General features: G+C 47.8%; 2 protein-coding genes across 2 annotated transcripts in view; both read left to right on the top strand.

Moving 5' to 3' along the window:
• LOC310853707 (ETS domain-containing protein Elk-3-like) overlaps positions 1–3,538 on the top strand; it is an 11,555-nt gene extending 8,017 nt beyond the window's left edge. The window contains exons 2-3 of the mRNA XM_083758104.1: positions 1,382–1,590; positions 2,871–3,538. Of these exons, the coding sequence (XP_083614230.1) occupies positions 1,384–1,590; positions 2,871–3,392 (729 nt within the window). The 5' untranslated portion in view covers positions 1,382–1,383 and the 3' untranslated portion in view covers positions 3,393–3,538. The remainder of the gene's footprint in view (positions 1–1,381; positions 1,591–2,870) is intronic.
• A 2-nt stretch (positions 3,539–3,540) lies between these two features.
• Positions 3,541–12,491, top strand: LOC310879776 (ETS domain-containing protein Elk-3-like; the record flags this gene model as incomplete). The annotated part of the gene is made up of 3 exons (XM_083794606.1): positions 3,541–3,771; positions 9,377–9,496; positions 11,741–12,491. Coding segments are annotated over 3 exons (447 nt in total), but the record flags the coding sequence as incomplete, so codon positions are not given.
• Between the last annotated feature and the right edge of the window lie 6,225 nt (positions 12,492–18,716).

Genomic DNA, 18,716 nt, shown 5'->3' with positions numbered 1-18,716 from the left:
CACTGACCACATCCTCTTCTATCACTATGGAAACATCTTTCAGTCCACCGCCGTCAGACCCTGGTCAGACTCACAGGCAGGGCACGCACGCACGCACGCACGCACGCACGCACGCACGCACGCACGCACGCACGCACGCACGCACACACGCACGCACACACGCACGCACACACGCACAGGCTTTCATTTGGACTTCAGTTGCACACGGGTGTAAATATAGAAAACAGCCAATCTACAGGCTCACAACGCATCGCAATGCGTGTGTTGTGAATGCAACTGTATAAGTGGAAACATACTTGTATCTACACGGACACACGCATGATCTATAGATCTATATACATGATCTATAGATCTATATACATGATCTATAGATCTATATACATGATCTATAGACCACAAGCCTTTGATGCATGCACTGATAGTTTCATTCATAAAGATATGTTTTGCTTTAATACTACGGCCCGGTAGAAGACTAACATATTATGTTCTTGAATCGTGTGTGTGTGTGTGTGTGTGTGTGTGTGTGTGTGTGTGTGTAGGGTGGTTTCAATATTGCTGTACTTGTGGTTTCTCACTTGTTTGCTCGAGAGCACGTTAGAGGAAGTCACATGACGTGGGTGTACATTCGTGCCTACCTCCCCCCTCCTCTCTCTGACAGAGTGCCATCACATCTCACACCTCTCCTCTCTCTCCCCAACAGTCATGGAGAGTGCCATCACATCTCAAACCTCTCCTCTCTCTCTCTCTCCAACAGTCATGGAGAGTGCCATCACATCTCACACCTCTCCTCTCCTCTCCCCGACAGTCATGGAGAGTGCCATCACATCTCACACCTCTCCTCTCCTCTCCAGAGTGCCATCACATCTCATACCTCTCCTCTCTCTCTCCCCAACAGTCATGCAGAGTGCCATCACATCTCACACCTTTCCTCTCCTCTCCAGAGTGCCATCACATCTCATACCTCTCCTCTCTCTCTCCCCAACAGTCATGCAGAGTGCCATCACATCTCACACCTCTCCTCTCCTCTCCAGAGTGCCATCACATCTCATACCTCTCCTCTCCTCTCCCCAACAGTCATGGAGAGTGCCATCACATCTCACACCTCTCCTCTCTCTCCCCAACAGTCATGGAGAGTGCCATCACATCTCACACCTCTCCTCTCTTCTCCCCGACAGTCATGGAGAGTGCCATCACATCTCACACCTCTCCTCTCTCCCCCTAACAGTCATGGAGAGTGCCATCACATCTCACACCTCTCCTCTCTCTCCCTGTCTCCAGTCATGGAGAGTGCCATCACATCTCACACCTCTCCTCTCTCCCCCTAACAGTCATGGAGAGTGCCATCACATCTCACACCTCTCCTCTCTCTCCCTGTCTCCAGTCATGGAGAGTGCCATCACGCTGTGGCAGTTCCTGCTGCAGCTTCTGCTGGACCAGAGCCACAAGCACCTGATCTGCTGGACGTCTAACGACGGGGAGTTCAAGCTGCTGAAGTCGGAGGAGGTGGCCAAGCTGTGGGGCCTCCGGAAGAACAAGACCAACATGAACTACGACAAGCTGAGCCGGGCCCTGCGCTACTACTATGACAAGGTAAACAGCAGAATCGTGTGTGTGTGTGTGTGTGTGTGTGTGTGTGTGTGTGTGTGTAGGGTGGTTTCAATATCGCTGTACTTGTGGTTTATCACTTGTTTGCTCGAGAGCACGTTAGAGGAAGTCACATGATGTGGGTGCACATTCGTATTTCGTGCCTACCTCCCCCCCTCCCTCCCCCTAGGACTCGATTACCTCCAGCCTAGACCTTTGGATGTAAAAGTAAAGCACCAAGCAATAAACTATTCAGGACTGTCACCACTCACAACCATGTAAAGTAAAGCACCAAGCAATAAACTATTCAGGACTGTCACCACTCACAACCATGGGCGGCTGTGGCTCAGGTGTGAGCTTAGGTGGTTTGGGCATCTGGTTAGGATGCCTCTCGGGCGTCTCCCTAGGGGAGGTCCTCGAGGCACGTCCCACTGGGAGGAGAACCTGGGGCAGACCAAGGACCAGATGGATTATATCTCCACTGGGAGGAGACCCCAAAGCAGACCAAGGACCAGATGGATTATATCTCCACTGGGAGGAGACCCCGGGGCAGACCGAGGCGCAGTTGGAGGAAACACATCGACTCACTGGCCTTGGAACGTCTCGGGATCCCCCCAGGAGGAAGTCACTAATGTTGCTCTGGAGAGGGAAAACATCGTAAATGGTGTATTTATATAGCGCCTTTACATAGACTGTGCATTACATTCACCCATTCACACACACATTCATACACCGATGGGCGGAAACCACGCAAGGCACCAACCTGCACATCAGGAGCAATCAGGGGTTCAGTGTCTTGCTCAAGGACACTTCGACACCAACTCTGGGGGAACCCGGGTTCGAACAGGCAACCTTGGGGTTACCATCCAGCCACTCTACACCTGAGCCAACGCCGCCCGGAGAAGTCTGGGAGCTCCCGCGACCCGACTACGGATAAGCGGTTGAAGATGGATGGATGGATAATATACTGTTAACACCATCGGGGCCCATGACGTAAATCACCGTCAAGTTCAAGTGCACGGTCATGTGCCCGAGACGAGATTGATAATCTCCGTCAAATTAGTGCTATGAAAACTGATCGCATCGCTCTACAGCCTAGAGGAGGCGCTTGCTGACGATGGGCACATTTTATTAATGGATTAAATAGGCCCGGGGCCCTCAAGGTGATTTAATAATCTGCAAAATAACGAAACAATTAAGTCAAATAAATGAAAATGGTGTATGTAGGCTCTTTATTCCTGTGTGTCTCCTGTCTGAATCTGCTCTCTCTCTCTCTCTCTACACAGAACATCATCAAGAAGGTGATCGGTCAGAAGTTCGTCTACAAGTTCGTGTCGTTCCCCGAGATCCTGAAGATGGACCCCGCGGCCGTGGAGATGGGCCGCTGCGGCGAGGAGTCTGCCCCCCTGTCCGAGGGCGAGGGGGGAGGGGGCGGGCCCGACGAGGACGGCGCCAACGCCCTCCTCCTCCGTGGCGGCGGGCGCAACGAGTACCTCCACTCCGGCCTGTACTCCTCCTTCACCGTCAGCTCCCTGACGCACTCCCCCCCTCCCCCCCCCTCCCGACCCGCACCATCGGCCAATCAAGACGGAGCCCCGGCACCACGACTACGACGACAACGCCACGGTCATCCGCTTCGTGGCCAACCGCGGTGGGGGCGGGGCGTCGCCGGCGCTGTCCCACCGCTCCTCCGCGTCGCCTCCGCCCCCCTCCCCCCGCTGTTCCTCCTCCTCGCCGCCCCAGAGCCCCCATGGCGGCCACGCCTCCCTGTGGAGGCGGGGCCACAGCCCCTACCCTGCAGAGACTGACACCGTGGCGTGGAGGCGGAGCCTCGGGCCCTACCCAGAGACTGACGCGGTGGCGTGGAGACTTGCCTACCCGGAGACTCGCCAGGACGACGAGTCGGAGGAGCAGAACGCACAGCCTCTCAACCTGTCGGCCGGTCACAGGGACAGGGACCGCCCCTCCTCGCAGCAGGGGGGAGGGGGGAGGGGCACGCCCACCACGCCGGGGGGGAGGAGCCTGTCCGGAGGTGGCCCCTCCTCCTCCTCCAAAACCAGGAAGCCCAAAGGCCTGGAGATCTCGGCCCCGTCCCTTCTGTTGGCGGGAAGTGACATTGGGTCGATTGCACTCAACAGCCCGGCGCTGCCCTCGGGCTCTCTGACGCCGGCGTTCTTCACTGCACAGGTGTGTTTGGTATGGAATGATTGGTTTATTTATCACAGGTGTGTTTGGTACGGAATGATTGGTTTATTTATCACAGGTGTGTTTGGTATGGAATGATTGGTTTATTTATATACAGGTGTGTTTGGTATGGAATGATTGGTTTATTTATCACAGGTGTGTTTGGTACGGAATGATTGGTTTATTTATCACAGGTGTGTTTGGTATGGAATGATTGGTTTATTTATCACAGGTGTGTTTGGTACGGAATGATTGGTTTATTTATCACAGGTGTGTTTGGTACGGAATGATTGGTTTATTTATCACAGGTGTGTTTGGTACGGAATGATTGGTTTATTTATCACAGGTGTGTTTGGTACGGAATGATTGGTTTATTTATCACAGGTGTGTTTGGTATGGAATGATTGGTTTATTTATCACAGGTGTGTTTGGTACGGAATGATTGGTTTATTTATCACAGGTGTGTTTGGTACGGAATGATTGGTTTATTTATATACAGGTGTGTTTGGTATGGAATGATTGGTTTATTTATCACAGGTGTGTTTGGTACGGAATGATTGGTTTATTTATATACAGGTGTGTTTGGTATGGAATGATTGGTTTATTTATCACAGGTGTGTTTGGTATGGAATGATTGGTTTATTTATATACAGGTGTGTTTGGTATGGAATGATTGGTTTATTTATCACAGGTGTGTTTGGTATGGAATGATTGGTTTATTTATATACAGGTGTGTTTGGTATGGAATGATTGGTTTATTTATCACAGGTGTGTTTGGTATGGAATGATTGGTTTATTTATCACAGGTGTGTTTGGTACGGAATGATTGGTTTATTTATCACAGGTGTGTTTGGTATGGAATGATTGGTTTATTTATATACAGGTGTGTTTGGTATGGAATGATTGGTTTATTTATCACAGGTGTGTTTGGTATGGAATGATTGGTTTATTTATCACAGGTGTGTTTGGTATGGAATGATTGGTTTATTTATCACAGGTGTGTTTTGTATGGAATGATTGGTTTATTTATCACAGGTGTGTTTGGTACGGAATGATTGGTTTATTTATCACAGGTGTGTTTGGTATGGAATGATTGGTTTATTTATCACAGGTGTGTTTGGTATGGAACGTTTGGTTTATTTGTTGAGTTTGTTTAGGATGAGGAAATTAGCAAAGATTTGAGTTAAAAAACTCACTCTGTAACAATATATGTTCAAAGATTTCAGGCACATGTTCACGATTTAAAATAAAATAGCAGACATACAAGCTCATAGCGCGGCACTCTGTGCCACGCTATGAGCTTGTAGGTCTGATATTTTTCAACAGCTAAAGTATAACATAATGCTTGAAACACCAAAAGGGGTTCCCGCCCAAAATGGGTTAATTGTGGGTCAAGTGTTGTTTTCGTTGACGAAAAATGTTCGTCAACTACCTTTTTCCACTGAGGAAAACTAAATGGAAACTAAGCTATGATGACTAAAACTAAGACTAAGTATACTGACAATTTTGTCAACAAATAAAAAAAACTAGACAAAAATGTTAGGAAGGGACTAGTGGACAAGAGATCCAACCACGTGTCATTTTACATGTGGTTGCATGCTGAAAATAGCCAATCTACAAGCTCGTTGTACAAGCTTGTTGTGAACGACGCTTGTTGTGAGCGACGCGTTGTGAGCTTGTAGACCGGCTATTTTCAGCAAGTGTAAAACCAGCCATTACGACGGCATCAAGGCCCACCAAAATACATTTTAGTCGACTAAATCACCTGTAGATTTAGTCGACTTAAAATCTTATGACATTTTGTCGACTAAATCTATAGACTAACACTAAAACATTCCAGGTGACTAAAATGTGACTAAAACTAAATTAAAACTATTGAAGAGACTGTGACTAAAACTAAAATCTAAATTTGCTACACACACACACACACACACACACACACACACACACACACACACACACACACACACACACACACACACACACACACACACACACACACAGAGACGTGAACCAGGCATGAGAAAGAAAGAGCCATGCATGTGTCTGAGGTATAAAGAATAGGTAAATGCAGACAGAGGAGGAGGAGGATTGAGGAGGAGGAGGAGTGTCCTCTCTAGGAGGAGGAGAATGCCAAGGGAAAAAAAACAAGCTAAAGTTGTAGACAGGGAGGGAGGGTTTGGAAAGAGGTGAGGGGAAAGAGCGAGAGAGGGAGGGAGAGGGAGAGAGAGAGAGAGGGACAGAGGGAGAGAAAGAGAGAGGGAGGGAGGGAGAGGTGAGAGGGAGAGGGAGGGAGGGAGGGAGGGAGGGAGAGAGAGAGAGAGAGAGAGAGAGAGAGAGAGAGAGAGAGAGAGAGAGAGAGAGAGAGAGAGAGAGAGAGAGAGAGAGAGAGGGAGAGGGAGAGAGAGAGAGAGAGAGAGAGAGAGAGAGAGAGAGAGAGAGAGAGAGAGAGGGGGAGGGAGAGAGGGAGGGAGAGAGAGAGAGAGGGAGGGAGAGAGGGAGAGGAGAGGGAGAGGGAGAGAGGGCGGGGTGGTCTGTAAGTGAAGCCATATGTTCCTAAAGCTCCCGGTTCACCGGCGTGTGTCTGGGTCCTCCAACTATCAACAATACAGCAGAGTCTGACTTCATTACAGCAGCAATAATACACTGTCTCACTCCTCCACTACACTCCTCCTACACCGTAGAGAAATACACTGTCTCACTCCTCCACTACACTCCTCCTACACTAGAGAAATACACTGTCTCACTCCTCACACTACACTCCTCCTACACCGTAGAGAAATACACTGTCTCACTCCTCCACTACACTCCTCCTACACTAGAGAAATACACTGTCTCACTCCTCACACTACACTCCTCCTACACCGTAGAGAAATACACTGTCTCAGTCTCACTCCTCCACTACACTCCTCCTACACCGTAGAGAAATACACTGTCTCACTCCTCACACTACACTCCTCCTACACCGTAGAGAAATACACTGTCTCACTCCTCCACTACACTCCTCCTACACTAGAGAAATACACTGTCTCAGTCTCACTCCTCCACTACACTCCTCCTACACCGTAGAGAAATACACTGTCTCAGTCTCACTCCTCCTACACTAGAGAAATACACTGTCTCACTCCTCACACTACACTCCTCCTACACCGTAGAGAAATACACTGTCTCACTCCTCCACTACACTCCTCCTACACTAGAGAAATACACTGTCTCACTCCTCCACTACACTCCTCCTACACCGTAGAGAAATACACTGTCTCACTCCTCCACTACACTCCTCCTACACCGTAGAGAAATACACTGTCTCAGTCTCACTCCTCCACTACACTCCTCCTACACTAGAGAAATACACTGTCTCACTCCTCCACTACACTCCTCCTACACCGTAGAGAAATACACTGTCTCAGTCTCACTCCTCCACTACACTCCTCCTACACTAGAGAAATACACTGTCTCACTCCTCCACTACACTCCTCCTACACCGTAGAGAAATACACTGTCTCACTCCTCACACTACACTCCTCCTACACTGTAGAGAAATACACTGTCTCACTCCTCACACTACACTCCTCCTACACTGTAGAGAAATACACTACACTCCTCCTACTGTAGAGAAATACACTGTCTCACTCCTCCACTACACTCCTCCTACACTGTAGAGAAATACACTACACTCCTCCTACTGTAGATAAATACACTACACTCCTTCTACTGTAGATAAATACACTACACTCCTCCTACTGTAGATAAATACACTGTCTCACTCCTCACACTACACCCCTCCTACACTGTAGAGAAATACACTACACTCCTCCTACACTGTAGATAAATACACTGTCTCACTCCTCACACTACACTCCTCCTACACTGTAGATAAATACACTACACTCCTCCTACTGTAGATAAATACACTACACTCCTCCTACACTGTAGATAAATACACTACACTGGCCCAGGCCGTAGCGTAACGGTCTGGGCACCGGACTGGTGATCCAGTCGCGGTGTGCCGCGGGTTCGACTCCCGGACCCGACACGGCCTTTACCGCATGTCATCCCCCCATCTCTCTCCCGTTTCCTGTCAGCCTACTATCTGTCCCTTAAAAAATCAATAAAAGGCGTAAGCCGCAAAAAAATATCTTTAAAAAAAAAAAAAATACACTACACTCCTCCTACTGTAGATAAATACACTACACTCCTCCTACTGTAGATAAATACACTACACTCCTCCTACTGTAGATAAATACACTACACTCCTCCTACACTGTAGATAAATACACTACACTCCTCCTCCTACACTGTAGATAAATACACTACACTCCTCCTACACTGTAGATAAATACACTACACTGTGTAGACTGTAGAGTGTCAATCCACTCTCCGCGTTAATGCGCCGTTGAGGAATTCTGTATCGGAGAACACTTCGCATTATAAGACGGAAGTTTACTACATGAGCGTATGGCAGAAGTACTTTATATACCGCGTACTGCAGCGTATGGCTGGTTTTAAAATATTCAACCGAAAGTAGTAAAAAAGTGCTTTGGACAAAACCTCTTAACTCCATTCAAACTCAAACTGTCTGCTATAAAGCAACTAACTCCACCACCTCTCCCATGGAAGTAATTGACAGTATATGGAGTTACAACGCCAACTTTTATGAGGCTGTATTGCTTTGTTTTAGAAATACAAGGTCTTCTTTAATTTCCTGAAAAATGTATATTTTTCATTTCCTGAAAAATGAACATGTTGGAGTTATGAGGTTTCCTCCCGACAGCAGAGATAAACCCTGTACTGCGCGCTTATACGACAAGAACCTGAAGGAAGAGACGACAAGATAGAAGGAAAAACAAATTAACCATGGCTTAATGGCTTATGGCAACAACTAAATAAAGTTGAGCTTGTAGTAGTATGTATAATGTAGTAGTATGTAGTAGTATGTATAATGTAGTAGTATGTATAATGTAGTTATTCATCGTGCATTGACTTATTAGTGGTTTAAAAATGGGGGTTTCCTAGAGGGACCGTGCCCCCTCCTCTCTTCCCCCCCCCACTCCAGCGGTGGTCTCTTCGCTAAAACAAACACAGACACAGCAAGCGCCCGCCCGCCCGGTCTATAGGGGTTGAATGACGGCACGCCGCTACCAACTGTGTTATGATGTGTTCTTGTAGCTCAGGCACTTTCAAATGGGGGGGGGGGGGGTTTCATTGTAAAAACGACATAAGACTCTTGTTTTTTAACATGCGGTACGCGTTTTACAATTTAACAATTTGCGGTTTTTGGTTTCTGGTTGTAGACTCCGTCTGGCCTCCTCCTGAGCCCCAGTCCCCTGCTCTCTAACCCTAACCCTCTAACCCTAACCTTCTAACCCTCTAACCCTAACCCTCTAACCCTAACCCTCTAACCCCCTAACCCTCTCTCTGTAGACTCCGTCCGGTCTCCTCCTGAGCCCCAGTCCCCTGCTCTCTAACCCTAACCCTCTAACCATAACCCTCTAACCCTAACCCTCTAACCATAACCCTCTAACCCTAACCCTCTAACCCTAACCCTCTAACCATAACCCTCTAACCATAACCCTCTAACCCTAACCCTCTAACCCTCTCTCTGTAGACTCCGTCCGGTCTCCTCCTGAGCCCCAGTCCCCTGCTCTCCAGCATCCACTTCTGGAGCAGCCTCAGTCAGGGACCCCTGAGCCCTGCTCGCCTGCAGGCCCATGTACCCCTGTTCCAGGTAACACACACACACACACACACACACACACACACACACACACACACACACACACACACACACACACACACACACACACACACACACACACACACACACACACACACACACACACACACACACACACACTCCTGAGGGGCCATGGACCCCTCTTCCAGGTAACACACACTTTTTACAATTTAGGCCTTTAGCAGATGCTCTTAATCCAGAGCGATTTACAATAAGCAATAACACAAAAAGCATGGCAATACATCACAAAGTAGTTGTCATGAAACATGCGTAAGCTAAGAACGTAACAGTGGAATATCTATATAATGAAACTATATGCATATAAACTGTACATATATATACTATAAAGTGCTACGACTACATAAAATGTAATTCTAGTGCCGTCTATGTAACATGCACACACAAACGCACAGGTTGAGTATACAGCAAAATCCTGGCGTGTATATATACATCTAATTTGGGGGGCAGACTTTCAGATATTTGAAAGAATAGCCAGCCTACCAGCTCCCTGTGAGCTGGTACTGGTACTGTACTGGTACTGGTAGACTGGCTGTTTTAGACATTCGTCGTCCGGAGAAGTGGACGAGGCTGAAGTGGTTTTCTAAATCATGAATTAGAAATGGACCCCAAAACTCTTACATTCTTCAGCCTTGTCTGCCCTACACGACGGCCCACTTATCAGAGGGGGTCAGAGGGGTCACACAGAGTTAGGGCACAGAGAGGATACCGGAGAACTCGCCGGTTTAACAAGCAAACATTCTTCATCAGTGTCTTCATGGTTATGCTAACGTGCGGTATTCATGGTTATGCTAAGATGCTGTCTTCATGGTTATGCTAACGTGCTGTCTTCATCGTTATGCTAACGTGCTGTCTTCATGGTTATGCTAACGTGCTGTCTTCATCGTTATGCTAACGTGCTGTCTTCATCGTTATGCTAACGTACTGTCTTCATCAGTGTAGTTTATGTCAAACCCACATAATGTTATGGTTAATTTCCAAAGTGATCAAATTATTTTCTGCAATTAAATGGTCAGCTAGATGGAGAGGCTAGTAGCAGTAGTAGAAGTGTTTTTTATTTTGACAGTACATTTTAGTTTTAGTTATAGTCTTTTGAATAGTTTTTATTTAGTTTTAGTCACATTTTAAGTTACCTGGAATGTTTTAGTGTTTAGTCTAGTTTTTGTCGATTAAATAACTGATTTTAGTCGCCAAAATCGACAGTTGATTTAGTCGACTAAAATGTATTTTGGCGGGCGTTGATGCCGTCGTAATGACTGATTTTACACATTTTACAATTTTCAGCATGCAACCAAGTGTAAAATGACTTATGATACTGGATCTCTTGTCCACTATAGTCCCTTCCTAACATTTTAGTCTAGTTTTTATTTGTTGACAAAATTGTCAATATATTCACTTTAGTCTTATATTCATCGTAGCTTAGCTTTCATTTACTTTCCATGTAGTTTTCGTCAGTGAAAAAAGGTAGTCGACAACATTCTTCGTCATAGTTTTAGTCGAGGAAATAAACACTGAAGTAGTAGTAGTCATAGTTGTTAAGAAACAAAAACCCAACTCTGGCAAGCGTAGGTTGTTCTATAAGTCACTTCACATGACAGACGTGTCATCTTTACTTTACTTACACAGTGGTTTAGCAGCCTGCTGCGTTTCTGCAGACTACAGACCTCAGCGTTCGTTGTGTGATTCACCGCCGTGTGCGTGCGTGCGGGTTTCAAAATAAGACACAGATGTTTCCTTTCTAGTGTGGACAAGCAGGGGGGGGGGTGGAGTGGGGGGGGCAGCTTCCTGTTGGTGAGAGGGGGGGGAGGAGGAGGAGGGGGAGGAAGGGGGAGGGGGAGGAAGGGGTGAGGGGAGCTCCACCCACTCAACTCTCTCACAACAGGAAGTGCCGCCTGCTACACATTCTCCCTTGATGCAACAGTGGGTCAGGGCGGACCGCCGTTAGAAAGCCCATTTTAACCCATTCAGGGCCCGGGAGAAACCCCCTTTTTTTGGTTTGTTTTATAAAGCATTATGTTATACTTTACCTGTTGAAAAATAGCAGATCTACAAGCTCGTATAGTACGGCACAGAGTGTTGCGCTATACGAGCTTGTAGATCTGCTATTTTTGAAAAATCGTGAAAAGGTCCTTTGCTTTGAACGTTGATGATCTGACATTGAATACATTGTGAATATCAGTTGAATAATTATGGATGTCATTGTTCCTCCCTGTACAGTTCCCCACTCTGCTGAACGGACCCATCCCCATGTCCTTGGCCGGTCTGGACACCGCCTCGCACCTACTGCTGTCCCCTGGACCCCACAGCTCCTGATCTCTGCCTGGAGCCCCCCTACTGCTCCCCTCCTGGACCCCACAGCTCCTGATCTCTGCCTGGAGCCCCCCTACTGCTCCCCTCCTGGACCCCACAGCTCCTGATCTCTGCCTGGAGCCCCCCTACTGCTCTCCTCCTGGACCCCACAGCTCCTGATCTCTGCCTGGAGCCCCCCTACTGGACCCCACAGCTCCTGATCTCTGCCTGGAGCTCCCCTACTGGACCCCACAGCTCCTGATCTCTGCCTGGAGCCCCCCTACTGCTCCCCTCCTGGACCCCACAGCTCCTGATCTCTGCCTGAAGCCATAGACATATATAAAGGCTAGATGGCTTAAGGCAGTCTCTGACGGCGGCCATCTTGCTTCGGGGCTACAGTACAGTATATGTTCAAACCAGCTCAAACAAAAACAGTCATAACTCGCTCAAATCTCGACGGATTTACAAACGGGTTGGTTTATTACAAACGTTATCAACGTGGCTATTATTTTATAAGAACGTCGTATCAAAGCATATGAGTATGCGGACGTCTCTGACGTTTATAACAAACCAACCCGTTTGAAAATCAGTTGAAAATCGAGCAAGTTATGGTTATTTTAAAAGTACATGCCCCATTAGACACAATGTTATGCTGGCCCCCCGAGGTAAGATGGCCGCCACGTAGCGACACGGAAGCAACCAGCACTTCATCCAATCACAAAGCAGCAGGCCCAGCGGGTCAAAGGTCAGACCAGGATCCTGGACTAAAGAATGACCATTACGCTCCATCAGTATAACAGATGGGAGTCTGCCACCTTCTGGCTGTGTTTATAAAAAAAAATATATATATATATATATATATATATATAAAATATATATATCACTATTGATCAGAATCAACCTGTTCTATTGAATAGCTTTAATGTGTGACAAGGAAATGGGAGCTTCATCTCGAGGCTTGCTCTCTGCCAAGATCCTTTGCAGTAAACATTCACGTTTACTTTCTATTTTTGGGGGCTCATCTCATCCAAAAATGGTATAAATGATACAAATCGGCTGCATTTGACATTTAACATATTTACGACAGCGGCCATTTTGCGCTTACATCATACCCCGTGGATGAGAATCCCCCCCCCGCGTCACACCCTCAGTACTTTGTGTAAGACCAAAATAGAGCGCCGAAGTCCTGACGTCGCTCGCTCGTCCCCTCGATTCCCCTGGTTCATGGAAGTAATCTCTCTATGGAGAATAACATGGGGTGATCTTAATATCGTCTACTATAAGCGTTGTGGTCCAAAAATAGACAAGCTGTCTCTGCAATATTGTCAGGGAGGTGTCTCTGTATCGTTATATTGTCAGGGAGGTGTCTCTGTATCCTTATATTGTCAGGGAGGTGTCTCTGTAGCCTTATATTGTCAGGGAGGTGTCTCTGTATCGTTATATTGTCAGGGAGGTGTCTCTGTATCGTTATATTGTCAGGGAGGTGTCTCTGTATCGTTATATTGTCAGGGAGGTGTCTCTGTATCGTTATATTGTCAGGAAGGTGTCTCTGTATCGTTATATTGTCAGGGAAGTGTCTCTGTATCGTTATAAATGGTAAATGGTGCATTTATATAGCGCCTTTATCCAAGGCGCTTTACAGAGATTGTGCATTACATTCACCCATTCACACACACATTCATACACCGATGGCAGCGGAAACCATGCAAGGCACCAACTAGCACATCGGGAGCAATTAGGGGTTCAGTGTCTTGCTCAAGGACACTTCGATAGTAACTCTGGGGGAGCCCAGGTTCGAACTGGCAACCTTACGGTTACCATCCAGGCACTCTACCCCTGAGCCACCACCGCCGCCCATATTATATTGTCAGGGAGGTGTCTCTGTATCGTTATATTGTCAGGGAGGTGTCTCTGTATCGTTATATTGTCAGGGAGGTGTCTCTGTATCTTTTGTGACAGTTATGATACAGTCTGTTTCTAGTGAAAATGTAACTAATTCAGCAGCACTGCAGCAGTAACAGTAACGCTTTCTCTCAGTCAGTTGATTCTTCATATCCATATGAGTGAAACGGCCGGGGATGACATGTTTATTTTTCAAACACAGTTCTTATACGAGGCGATCTAAAATCCCCCCCCCCCCCCCCCTCTATGGGGATTACAATGCAAATAAATAGTACATGAACCCGTGGATTTATAGCGCCCTCTAGCGATATTGACGTCAGACTTTCAGTGCTCTACGTCCACCGTGTTTAATATAACGGTCAGTTGTCAGTCAGTGTACTTCTACATTCACACAGCCCGTTCCAGAAGGCTAGCGGTTCATCTGCTGGTTATTTCGAGGGCCAAGCATTATAATGCATTGTAAATGTTTGTATGGTCGTTTTGTATTGCTTTGATAAAGTGTATTTTGAGGCTGTGAACTTGTTTGTATCGTTCTCTAGCTGTCTTACGTGGTTTGTTTTTTTGTATGATTTTATACCATATCGTATGCACTGTGCTTTTTATTCTTTTTAAACTCTGTACCGGCTGTGCCTTCAGAAATGTAAAGAGTTATATGTATTATCTCTTATAGGCTTTAAATCTGTTTTTGTTTTAGAGACAAAATTCCAGGTTCATATTTTTGCACAAAAGCTTTTTGTAAAATAGCTTTTGGTTGGTTTTTATATAAAGGAATTGATAAAAAATGTATTCTAAATGATTTGCTTATTTTTTTGTGCTGTTGTGATTTTGAGGAAACACTTTTTGGAATAAAACACAAGGCATTGAATGCTATTCAACTCCATCGTACTTTTCTTTTTCCTTCCCGGAAATGTTGAAAAATAGCAGATCTACAAGCTGCGCGTCAGTGCCTCACAGTGCGTTTCAACAGCGGGGGGGGGCATCGGCCGACACATCGCCCAGAGTATCGCACGTTATCGCCCGAAAAGATGAATTATTTGTAGTGATGCACCGAATATTCGGTATCCTATCACCGCATAGTGTATGAAATTAATGCATTCAAAAGAGCTGAATAAAGTGGGGCACGGTGGCACAGTTGGTAGTGCTGTCGCCTCACAGCTAGAAGGTCCTGGGTTCGACTCCCGCTGGGGACGCTGTGGGCACTGGCGGCGTGTTCCCTCCTCTGTGTCATCAGTGCCCATACCCGAGGCGGGGGTTGGCGATAGGGCCTTTCTGTGTGGAGTTTGCATGTTCTCCCCGTGTCCCCTAGGGTAGATACCCTCACAAAAACATGCCGTAATCCTGGTCTCTAAAACTACCTCCCCCTGGCCAGCCGGGGCGCCTGATGGAGGGGAAAGGAACTGGTCGGAAAAACGTGTCCCTTCCACGCGCTACGTCCGGCCGGGGAAATTCCCCTCTGTCAGGTGAAAAGAAGCAGCTTGGACTCCTCATGCATAGAAGGAGGCATGAGGTCAGTCCGCTGACCCCCCCCCCCCAGGTTGGCAGAGGAAGTGTAGCGCCCAGCCCAGAGCTGAATAAATGTTTTCTGGACCCATAATAGTGATTATTATTTAAGTTAAGTTTTGCCATAACCATTTATTTTGCCATAAATCGCCGGTATAGTCGCCGAGGTCCAAAAGACAAATAATGCACTTCGGGGAAAATTCGCCTGGGCTGTCGCCCGCTGTTAAAATGTACTGTTACATGCGGAAGGAATACAGCATAACAAATACCGTACGATGATTTGGACTGATTTCACATGGAGATCATACACAGGCAGAGACAGTAACTCATCTATAAACCCTATAAACACCGGGTTGTGAAACACTGAAATATGGCTTACATTAACCCATTTTGGGGCGGGAACCCCTTTTGGTGTTAGCATTATGTTGTGCTTTAGCTATTGAAAAATAGCAGATCTACAAGCTTATAGCGCGCCACCGAGTGGCGCGCTATAAGCTTGTAGGTCTGCTTTTTTTTTTTTATCGTGAAAATGTGCCTGGAATCTTTGAATATATATTCTTTCAGAGCAAGTTTTTAACTGAAATCTTTGCTTCTGGGGGGTCCCTGGAACAACATATTTTCAGATGGGGGTCGCCGGCCTATTACATTAATTTTTTTGGGGGGGTCCTCCTTGACATGAAACTGTTTGAACACAACTGACATAGAAACATAGGTTCTTTCAGAAAACTGTCAGGATGTAAAAGACATTTTTAGAATCTGATCTCAGGCCAAAATGCTGGTGGAAACAAGAAAGCTTCCAACCTTGCATATCACTTCACACCATGAAAGACGCTGAGCGCTGAGCTTTGTATGAAACAGACACATTTTTTACTTTTGATGGTTATGAGAAATAAATAGTTCCAGTAAAAAGAGTTAGACGGTCACCAACCTTGGACCGGTGTGTGTTCTGACGGCACAACGTCAGTGTTCAAGAGAAGCTGAGTTTACGACACAGCAGGCGTTCCATGCAACAGGCACACTCTGCACGCACACACACACACACACACACACACACACACACACACACACACACAGATCCAGATACACAGTCATTAAAAAAAAAGTACAATATTACAATATTAATATTCAATCACTGTCAGTTGAAAACAACACAGCGGCGTGTTACTGTAAATTTAAAATTTCAATTTGAAATCTCTTTTTTTCCTCTTCTTCATGTGTACAATGCTGGAGATAAAGAGAGTGGTGGTCCGACGGAGAGTGCTTTGGACTCCTTTGAGAGGCGGACCGGCACCGCCCCCCCTAAGGACCGGTTCAGGGCCCCCCTAAGGACCAGTGCAGGGCCCCCCTAAGGACCGGTTCAGGGCCCCCTAAGGACCGGTTCAGGGCCCCCCTAAGGACCGGTTCAGGGCCCCCCTAAGGACCGGTTCAGGGCCCCCCTAAGGACCAGTGCAGGGCCCCCCTAAGGACCGGTGCAGGGCCCCCCTAAGGACCGGTGCAGGGCCCCCCTAAGGACCCTCACAGGGCCCCCCTAAGGACCGGTGCAGGGCCCCCCTAAGGACCGGTGCAGGGCCCCCCTAAGGACCCTCACAGGGCCCCCCTAAGGACCGGTGCAGGGCCCCCCTAAGGACCGGTTCAGGGGCCCCCTATGGACCGGTTCAGGGCCCCCCTAAGGACCGGTTCAGGGCCCCCCTAAGGACCCTCACAGGGACCCCCTAAGGACCCTCACAGGGCCCCCCTAAGGACCCTCACAGGGCCCCCCTAAGGACCGGTGCAGGGCCCCCCTAAGGACCCTCACAGGGCCCCCCTAAGCATGCCGCACACTGACACTGTATTCACACGGGAGGTCAAAGTTTCACAGACATAGAGACCGATGTCTTAATACTGGCGGGTCTAAACTCTGCCACATGGATGCTCGTATGCAGAGGAGGGTCCCGATAAGACACTCTCTTGCAACTTCCCTGATTGGCTACGGATCAAACCTTTTAAGAAAAAAAAAAAGGAAATACCGGCACCACAAAGTCATTGAAGAAGATGCACACGTCACAAAGTCCTACTGTTGTTGCTACAGTATGGGCTCCGTTTCCCTCACCGCTAAACCCCTTATCCCTAAAGCCATTATCCCTAAACCTCTTATCCCTAAACTTCTTTGTCTTATTTTTATTATTTTGAAAAACATTTTTGAATAGTTCCAACTATAGCCAATCTACATTGACACACTGTGAGCTTTGTAGACTGGCCATTTTAATTTGGGCGTGAACCCCTTTTGGTGTTAAAAATAGCAGATCTACAAGCTCATAGCACGCCACCGAGTGGTGCGCTACGAGCTTGTAGGTCTGCTATTTTTGAAAAATCGAAGAACGACTGACATAGAAACAGCTTTTTCAGAAAACTGTGAGGATGTAGAAGATTTATTTTAGAATCTGATCTCAGGTCAAAATGGGTTAACTATTCACAAATGTTTAGCAAAATTAGTAAAAGAAAAAAAAGGCAAAGAAGTTTAGGGATAAGGGCTTTTAGCGGTGACGGAAATGGAGCCCTATAATATCTCCAAACGCAAAAGAAGGAGGAGGGGGACGAAAAAAAGTAATCGCTTGCATAATATAATAAAGCGCTGAAGTCCTGGCAATGTAAAGAGAAGGGGGGGGGGGGGGGGAGCAGCCTGACGGGTTCCTGTGGGATGTCACATGACTTCCTGTTTAAGCTCCACAGTGTTTTCTCTCCTCCCTGATCCTTGCTTTCCTGTCGTCATGGCAACACCGGGGAGGGAGACCGGAAACGTCCTGGGGAGAAACTATTCCCCCCTCCCCTCCCCTGTTTGTGGTCCCATTGCTTTAGCCAGGAAGGGAAGGGGGGGGGGGGGGACATGCAGTTGGTTTGAAAGGATCCTGAGGGATCAAAAAGACTCTTAGTGCTCTGTGATGACCTGCTACATTATAGTAATAGTACAACACCTCGTTTACTGACTGACACCCAGCACCGCTGTGGGAGGAGGAGGAGGGGGAGAGGGGGAGGAGGAGAGGGGGAGGGGGAGGAGGAGATGGAGGAGGAGAGGGGGAGGAGGAGAGGGGGAGGAGGAGGAGAGGGGGAGGGGGAGAGGGGGAGGAGGAGAGGGGGAGGAGATGGAGGAGGAGAGGGGGAGGAGGAGAGGGGGAGGAGGAGGAGAGGGGGAGGGGGAGAGGGGGAGGAGGAGAGGGGGAGGAGATGGAGGAGGAGAGGGGGAGGAGGAGAGGGGGAGGAGGAGGAGAGGGGGAGGAGGATGAGGAGGAGAGGGGGAGGGGGAGAGGGGGAGGAGGAGAGGGGGAGGGGGAGAGGGGGAGGGGGAGAGGGGGAGGAGGGGGAGGAGGAGATGGAGGAGGAGGAGGAGATGGAGGAGGAGATGGAGGAGGAGGAGGAAGGGGAGAGAGGGAGGGGGAGGAGTAGATGGAGGAGGAGAGGGGGAGGAGGAGAGGGGGAGGAGGAGGAGGAGATGGAGGGGGAGGAGGAGATGGAGGAGGAGAGGGGG

This window comes from Protomyctophum parallelum, assembly GCF_964188405.1.
Source record: "Protomyctophum parallelum genome assembly, chromosome: 22".
Lineage (NCBI taxonomy): Eukaryota > Metazoa > Chordata > Actinopteri > Myctophiformes > Myctophidae > Protomyctophum > Protomyctophum parallelum.
This window is presented reverse-complemented; position numbering and strand designations above follow the sequence as displayed.